The sequence below is a fragment of the Cibotium barometz genome, chromosome 1 (genome assembly GCF_041138505.1).
Source record: "Cibotium barometz isolate CiBa-2024 chromosome 1, ASM4113850v1, whole genome shotgun sequence".
Taxonomy (NCBI): Eukaryota; Viridiplantae; Streptophyta; class Polypodiopsida; order Cyatheales; family Cibotiaceae; genus Cibotium; species Cibotium barometz.
Genome location: NC_141046.1, coordinates 57,502,084 through 57,511,066, shown reverse-complemented (window position 1 = coordinate 57,511,066; position 8,983 = coordinate 57,502,084). Strand labels below are relative to the sequence as shown.

The window sequence follows — 8,983 nt, the reverse complement described above, 5'->3', positions numbered from 1 at the left end:
ACTCACGTTGGGGGGGAAAGATTGCACCCAGTCTTGTGTTGCCTTGTGTTGATGGTGATGTATTTCTTTCTCTTACTTTATGTTTTGTTATATGTGCTTTAATTTTCAATTTAATTCAAGTAGTTGTTTTGATGTTTGATTTAATTTATGAGTCTTTTGATTATTCTCTTCAAGAAAATTAAAGGTCCGGTTGCAGTGTTAGCACCTACGTGGACAGGAAACTCCTCTAGCAATTTAAGTTGTAGATTCATCCCCAAACTCTCAATCGAGAAGCTGCTCCTAGCTATAGATGGGAAGTCTCAGTCCTCGGCACCCTATGTCCTCCGTGACAAGTTCACAACGTCCACCAAGAGATAGAGGGGGTGGGCATCCCTAGCAAACCAAGTGGGAGAGATGGAGAAACGTTCTTCTCGCACCCTTTGAATGAGGACCTTGTTGCGGGCTGCAAAGTCAAAGGGTGGAGACTCCACATATCCACCTCTCCAAGAATCCCATATGCAATAGTGCGTCCTTGAGGAAGGTCCACTGCATGTTCTATGGTCTTTGTAGTCCCGGTAGCCCATCCATGCTCAATTGAAGCACTTAAGATTTCCTTCAATTACAATGTAGAAATTCTAAAATGCTTTTTTGAAAATCCTAGAAATCAATCTAGCCCAGTGTTTCAAGACTTCTTTACTGCCAATTGTTGAAAATCAATGCTCCACCCTCTACTTGTAACTGCGTGGGTACCATCTAACTCATGTTTCTAAGGCCCTTTTTTTGAGGAGCAACCATGTTTGAGCAGTCCAAACGCCTCAGAGAACCCCGCTTAGACATAAGATGGTTGTTGAAGGCAAGATGGTGAGAGACCTTTTAGATGGTTTGTCATGCTATCAAACAGGCTACATGCAAGTGTGGACATGTATTCCCACATCGGGCTGCAATAGGAGCTGAAGCAGTTCTTCCTGAGAATCCTCGTTCTCAAATTTTCATATCAGGCTGCATTAAGAGTTGAAGGAGACCTTCCCAACACGGCTTGTCCTCAGGTTGCCAGACGGGATGGTTACCAAATGAATCTGGATAGTCTAATATTACCCCAGGTGGGTGGTATATCTTCTCCACACAGAGCCTCTGCCTCAGCAGTTTCTTTCTATTCAGCCACCAAAGCTCCCTTCACACAAGTATACTGGTGGAAACCGGAGCCATTTATTGTAATCAGTTTTCAGCAGTAACATCAATGTTGTTCTCTGTCTCCACTTACAATATTTGCAATTTGTCTTTAGCTTTGCCTTTGAAAGATCATGCCTTTCTGTGTGCACCACAGCCTATAACTTCTCACACCAGCATCCAAATAGCATCTACACCATGGTCCACAAGTTGGTGTTAGCCGAAGTGGTAAATATCCAAGGCATAAGCTGCCTGGCAGTATAGACCGAAAGGGAGAGGAAGGAAGCAAAAAGTTGTCAGAACCAATGTGGATGTCACTCACCTCTCTCTCCCATGCTGCTCTTTTTCTAGAGCCCTAAAATACTGGAATAGCTCGCCCTGTGGTAAACCAAGCATGATAAAACATGTGAGCCATGGCAATGTTTGTGTCAACAGGTTGGCCCACCATGCCGCTTTAGGAGGAATACCTCAAAGAAAATGTGTACCCATATATGATTTAGGATCAGGGATATAGCTGTGGGATTGATTTGGAGCCACCTGTATGGATGATGCTGCTTCATAAGGCCAATGTCCCCACCTCACACAAGTACTGAACTGTTGATTCATAAAGACAATCACACTTTCACAACATAAATCCCCCTGCCTGCTACTGCCAAAATGTTTGACAGTGTAACATGAGGTGCCATAGTACTCAAATCTTGCTCAAAGCAATGCTTTGCAGCCCGCATTCCCCTATCTGCATCATCATGAAGCCTACATGCATGAAGCAAGCATGGCCATGCTACGGAACCACTTTCAGATGGCATTTTGTTCATCAGCACCTCTGCCTCATCCAAAAGCCCTGCACGACCTAGAAGATCAACCATGCACCCAAAATGGTCCTGCACCCATGAAATGCCATGTTCTCTCTCCATAAGTGCAAAATAATATCTTCCAACATCCACAAGTCCTGCATGACTGCAAGCAGTAAGCACACATACAAATGTGATCTCGTCTGGCTGGACACATTCCAAGTGCATTCGATTGAAAAGTTTTAAAGCTTGGCTTGCCTCCCCATTCTGGGCATATGCAGCAATCATGGCATTCCAAGAGATCACATCACGAGAATGCACTGTGTCAAATGCAGACCTTGCTTCTAGCAGACTCCCACACTTTCCATACATGTTCACAATGGCAGTTCCTACTACCGTATCATCCTCATATCTGCTCTCAATCATAAATGAATGGATCTCCAACCCCTGTTTAAAAGCTGCTAGACCTGCACAGGCATCTAAAACACAAACAAAAGTGATGCCATTTGGCTCCACACCTTTATGTTGCATATCGTAGAGTAGATGTAAAGCCTGCATGTTGCTGTCATTTTGGGCTAGCACTGCAAACATAGCATTCCAAGTGACAATGTCTGGCTGAAGCACGTTGCTAAATACACAGTGTGCACCATATGGACTCATACACTTGCCATACATACTAATGAGAGCTGTCCCGACCACAACATCACCCTCACATCCGATGTTGATAATGTCAACATGGATTTCTTGTCCCTCAGTAAGCGCCCCCAAGCTGGCACAAGCATCAAGTGCACAAACAAAAGTAATTTTGTCTGGCTCAAAGCCATTACACTTCATACTTTGAAAGAGTTGTAAAGCCTCCCGACAATTGCCATTTTGGGCAAATACTGCAATAATTGCATTCCAAGAGGTAATGCTTAGGAAAGGTATAGTGCTGAAAGCAAGCCTTGCATCACACAGGCTACCACACCTACCGTACATACAAATGAGCGCATTCCTCACATCAACATGCTGTTCATATCCTGTTTCAATAATGGCCCTAAAAATCTCTTGCCCCTTTTTGAGACTGGAGCATGCTTCAAGTGCACAAATGAATGAAACATTATCTGGCTTCACGCCCTCTTGCTGCATCTGATGAAAGACATTCAAAGCCTCCTTGCCCTGCCTGTTTTGGATGAACGCTGCAGTGATGGCATTCCAGGAGACTGTGTCTCGATGTTGAAGATTGCCGAACACAACCTTGGCTTCTTGTAGTTGTCCACATTTGCCATACATATTGACAAGGGCAGTTCCCACCATCACATTTCCCTCACAGCCAATATATGTTATGGTTGCATGAATCTCTTGTCCCTCTGTCAAGGATAATAAGGTAGTGCATGCATCCAAAGCACATACTAAGGTGACATTGTCTGGAGTGACACGTTCAGACTGCATTTGCTGCAAGATCCCAAGCGCCTCGTTGCCACACTCATTCTGAGTATGTGTTGCAATCAGCGCATTCCAGGTTACGACATCCTTGCATGTCACATGATGAAACACATTCATAGCTTCTTGCAGGCTCCCACACTTCCCGTACATGCTGACAAGAGTATTCCCTATAGTAACATCACACTTGTGATTGCTTTCAACAATGGATGCATGAATCTCCTGCCCTACTTCAATGGCCACCAGGCTAGAACATGCATCAAGAGCAGAGACTAAGCAAGCCGTGTTTGGCTTTAAACCTTCAAGATGCATCTTATAAAAAAAACCCAAAGCCTCTTTGCTTTGCCCATTGTTCACAAATACAGAAATGATGGTGCTCCAGGCAACAACATCCGGGTTTGGCATTCTCTTAAACACTGTCATTGCAAATTGCAAATTCCCACATTTTCCATACATGTGAACAAGGGCAGTGCCAACTGCAACAATTTGCTCGTAACCCTTCGTGACAATGCAGGCATGTATGATCAAGCCCTGGTTAAAAGATGCCATGTTGGCACATGCGTCAAGGGTGCAGAGATATGTGATTTTATCGGGAAAACTGCCTTCTTGCGGCATTCTACGAAATAGACATAATGCCTCCATGTCATGACCAAGCTGGACATAGGCTGCCATCATGGCATTCCATGAGACTGCATCTCTCTGAGGCATTTTGCCAAACAGGGTGCTTGCGACATTCAAATCCCCATTTTGCCCATATGCTTTGATCATTATATTCCATGTAAACACATTGGGGTTGGGTAGATTATCAAAAACCTCAAATGCGTCCTCCACACTCCCACAGTTTCCGTACATGTCGATGAGGCAATTATTTCCTAGAAATGTGTTGCGATCGTGGCCATAAGTTTTAATGTGGGCATGCACGTATCGCCCATCAAGCAAGGCCTTGGTGTTCCCACAATGCTTCAGAAGGGAGGCCAATGTGGAAAAACTTGTTGATTCAGAAAGCCCTAAATGATCCCCATACCTGCCTTTCGTGGAGCAATGATTATCAGATGGGTGATAGTTGTACTGTTGCCTGCCCCATGCGTTTACTCCTGCAAAACATGAGTACTTAATAGGTTGAAGAATTCCATTGGTTTCATGCTTGAAAGAGGGGATTAAATGTATGTGCGAGGTTCGACCAATTCTCATCACGTTTCCTGACCCATGTGCAGACAATACGGGAGATTTTCACATCTTCTTACATAATATAAGGGCGGATGGGCTTTGAATTTTCAACTTCTGCCAGGTGGCGAGTTCTTTTGGCCCCTCACGCATGCATGCAGCTTTGCGCCGTCCGCCGTCGAGGAATCAAGCCTATGTCGTCGAGAGTAATCAAGCCTGCAGCTGCGTCCCTCAACAGCTGCGCCTTCATGCAGCCGTGAGGGGGTGCGTCCGTAGCAATGAAGGGGATGCGGCAAGTTTGGTGAGGCCTCCTTCTCACAGCGCCTTCGTCTGGCTTCGTATCGTCTTTTGCTTCTCGCCTTCGACTGCTCCTCACATGGTATTCGAAGTGTTATTGGACAGATTCGCACCTCTTCACACCGGCTGAGGATAGAGACAGGTCGATTTGAGGATATATCACTAGAGGACCGCATATGCTCGCTTTGCCATCAGGAGGTGGAGTCAGAGGAACACTATATATGTCGTTGTAATGTCTACTATGAGATCTGAGGGAGGTACCACTGCCTATTCCGTGAAGGCTTTGGACCTTTGCGTCAGATCATGGACTTTGAGGACCAAAGGTGCTTAGGGCTCTTCATACTTGAGCTTAGACGACACCACAGAGAGAGCCTCTTGAGGGACAAGAGGGCAGTGGGACCAGAATTGCCTAGACAGTGAGCCCTCACAGACTTTTTTAGAGCCAACAATGTAACCCCACCAGCCCCCCCCATCTACAGGCCTACCTGGCAAACTCACCCTGGACAGAGCCATTGCCATCTGTAGAGCGAGACGCCCACGACCACGAGGATCGCGTCCACGACTCCCTCACCATTGGCAGATTCGAGCCATCATTGCCCGCCAGCGGAGGAGTTTACCGCCTCGACGATTCAGCGGTTCAGCTTTCAGATCTTAGCTCTCTTAGGATGTTACTCTTTCAGATTCGTTATGATGAGACATCATCATCATCAGTTGTACCTTGTTTTGGTCTTATGGGCCATTTCGGCCTTTAGGAGATGTTAATATATCTTTCTTTCTTTCTTTGTGGTTGTGTGTTGCATGTCGTTTTGACCTTCTTTTTTTGTGTTTGTGTCTTTGTTTTGGTGTTTCAGGGTGAGCAAGGTGCAGGTGAGACCTCTCTCTCTCTCTCTCTCTCTCTCTCTATGGTTGTGTGTTGCATGTCGTTTTAACCTTCTTTTTTTGTATTTTTTATGCAGGTTGTGTCTTTGTTTTGGTGTTGCGGGGTGAGCAAGGTGCGGTCAAGACCTCTCTCTCTCTCTCTCTCTCTCTCTCTCTCTCTCTCTCTGTGGTTGTGTGTTGCATGTCGTTTTGACCACCTTTTTTGTGTTTTTTACGTAGGTTATGTCTTTGTTTTGGTGTTGCGGGGTGAGCAAGGTGCGGGTGAGACCTCTCTCTCGCTCTCTCTCTCTCTCTCTCTCTCTCTCGCTCTGTGTGTGTTGCATGCTGTTTTGACTAACCTTTTACGAGGTTTTCTACAGGTTGCCATTTTGTGTAGCAAAAGACACACGAAAGAACAAGATGAGAGCTTAATTTGGAGGAGACTTACAAAAAGAAAGAACGACTATGTTGGAGACGAAGAAGATCAGAGATAGTTTTGGGAGGAAACTTAGAGATTATCAAGCATTAACTACCATTCTCTAACATTAACTACCACTATCTTTTAGCATACGTGCAAAGATTCGGCAGTATTATTTTATTATTATTATTATAAGTTGAGAAAATGTTATTTTAAGATGCATTTTGAGCATAATTTTACTCTATTTACTTGAATTCTTGCTTTAAAATGCAAATTTCTCTGTTTTATGAAGCCTCTTCCTCATATTGGTTGAGCGCCACTCTCTCTCTAGAACTAAAAGGCCCAAAATTGAGTCCACATTTCTCCTAAATGACTGTCTCCTACTATGAGATCCGAGGGAGGTACCACTGCCTGTTCCATCATGAAGGCTTTGGACCTTTGCGTTGGATCATGGACTTTGAGGACCAAATGTGCTTAGGGCTCTTCATACTTAAGCTTAGATGCCACAGAGAGAGCCTATTGAGGGAGACAGGAGAGCAGTGGGACCAAAGCCGCCTAGACAGAGAACCCTCACAGATTTTTTCAGAGCCAGCACTGTAACCCCACTAGCCTCTACTCTCCCATCTAAAGGCCTACCTGGTAGACCACCCTCCAAAGGAGTCACCCCAGACAGAGCCATTCACATCTGTAGAGCGAGACGCCCATGACCATGAAGATTGTGTCCACGACTATCATCGGCAGATTCGAGCCATCATTGCTCACCACCAAAGGATTTTACTGCGACGATTCAACGGTTCAGCTTTCAGCTCTTAGCTCTCTTAGGATGTTACTATTTTCATTCTTTCTTTCAGATTTGTTATGATGAGACATCATCATCATCAGTTGTACCTTGTTTTGGTCTCATGGGCCATTTCGGCCTCTAGGAGATGTTAATATATCTTTCTTTCTTTCTTTGTGGTTGTGTGTTGCATGTCGTTTTGACCTTCTTTTTTTGTGCTTTTATGCAAGTTGTCTTTGTTTTGGTGTTGCGAGGTGAGCAAGGTGCGGGTGAGACCTCTCTCTCTCTCTCTCTCTCTCTCTCTCTCTCTCTCTCTCTCTCTCTCTCTCTCTCTCTCTCTCTCTCTCTCTCTCTCTCTATGTGGTTGTGTGTTGCATGTCGCTTTGAACTTCTTTTTTGTGTTTTTTATATAGGTTGTGTCTTTGTTTTGGTGTTGCAGGGAAAGCAAGGTGCAGGTGAGACCTCTCTCTCTCTCTCTCTCTCTCTCTCTCTCTCTCTCTCTCTCTCTTTGTGGTTGTGTGTTGCATGTCATTTTAACCACCTTCTTTTGTGTTTTTTACTCATGTTTTTTTTTTGGTGTTGCGGGGGGTGAGCAAGGTGCGGGTGAGACCTCTCTCTCTCTCTCTCTCTCTCTCTCTCTCTCTCTCTCTCTCTCTCTCTCTCTCTCTCTCTCTGTGTGTGTGTGTGTGTGTGTGTGTGTGTGTGTGTGTTTCATGTCGTTCTAACTAACCTTTGTCCATGTGTTTTTGCAAGTTTTAAACGCCTTTTCAAATGTCTGTGCACACTCCTCCCTTCCAAAGATTCAAACGGTTGCTCAGCTAGGTGCCCGGTCCGACAAATGTGTAGCAACTCTTGCTCTCCTGGTAGTAAGTGGTGGCTCTCCCTTTGCATGTCAATTTGGTTGTCATGTGCAACAACTCTTTGCGCGCAAAATGGGGGGCTTCATTCACTGCGTGTGTGAGATTGGAGCCTCATGCAACATGAGGCTCATGAGCTCCTCCTCCCCTCTTCGAGTGCATGACCTTGGACATGGGGGCCTTGCGCTTGGCATCGTCTTATTTTTGTTTTTTGAGCAAAATAGCAATGTGATATTTTAATGCACTCAAGGAAGACATACGCACATACATATATATGGCAATGTTTATATATTAAAAAAATGTCAATCTATTTTTTAATTAAAAGTGAGTTTTTTTTCATGTTTTAATATGAGTAGCGAGAGGCCCTGTTTACAATAATATTTTTTACACATACATAGTAGTTAAAGTTACACTTGGGGGGGGTGTTAAAGACTATTTTATTATCTTACTTTGATTAAGTATTTGTAGTAAAGTTTCAATGTTATGTGGGTTTGTGATTTTACTTTTGTGTGTGGATGACTTTGCATGCATTAATTCTTTTTGTGTGTGCGTGTGTGTGTGTGTGTGTGTGCGTGTTTGTGTGCGTGTGTGTGTGTAAGAGAGAGAGAGAGAGAGAGAGAGAGAGAGAGAGAGAGATTCATTACTAATTCAAAAAATAAATGTGAGTGTGAGTGTGAGTGTGTGTGTGTGTGTGTGTGTGTGTGTGTGTGTGTGTGAGAGAGAGAGAGAGAGAGAATGTGTGTGTGTGTGTGTGTGAGAGAGAGAGAGAGAAGAGAGAAGAGAGAAGAGAGAGAGTGTGTGTGTGTTTGTGTGTGTGTGTGTGTGTGTGTGTTTGTGTGTGTGTGTGCGTGTGCGTGCGTGTGTGTGTGTGTGTGTGTGTGTGAGAGAGAGAGAGAGAGAGAGAGAGAGAGAGAGAGAGAGAGTGAACATACATACATGTTGCCATGTGTGTATGTGTGTGTGTGTGTGTGTGTGTGTGTGTGTGTGTTTGAGTTTTTTTATTTTTGGTGAAAGTATTTTTTAATGTGTGCAGGTCGTGTGTGTATGATAGCGAGAGATATAGAAAGATGTGCATTAACTTTGTGTGTGTGATTGTTTGTGTGTTTGTGTGTGTGTGTGTGTGTGTGTGAGAGAGAGAGAGAGAGAGAGAGAGAGAGAGAATCTAGGTTGCACTTCTTTATATTCATCGTTAGGTCTTTAAAGACTCTTTTATTATCTTGCTTTGATTAATAGTATATGCAAGATTTGATGA

At 44.3% G+C, this 8,983-nt stretch overlaps 1 protein-coding gene across 1 annotated transcript; it reads right to left on the bottom strand.

Annotated features, from left to right (window-relative positions):
• Positions 1–228: 228 nt before the first annotated feature.
• On the bottom strand, positions 229–4,909 carry LOC147642228 (pentatricopeptide repeat-containing protein At3g09040, mitochondrial-like). Its single transcript, XM_086804148.1, has 2 exons — positions 4,604–4,909; positions 229–4,453 (listed from the first exon to the last, which is right to left on the bottom strand). Exon 2 carries the CDS (start codon positions 4,209–4,211, stop codon positions 1,761–1,763), a length of 2,451 nt encoding a protein of 816 aa, XP_086660274.1. The 5' UTR covers positions 4,212–4,453; positions 4,604–4,909; the 3' UTR covers positions 229–1,760.
• Between the last annotated feature and the right edge of the window lie 4,074 nt (positions 4,910–8,983).

What these genes read in the sequence shown, in the direction of transcription:
- LOC147642228 (XM_086804148.1), bottom strand. Translation starts at nt 4,211, where the DNA reads ATGTACGGAAACTGTGGGAGTGTGGAGGACGCATTTGAGGTTTTTGAT.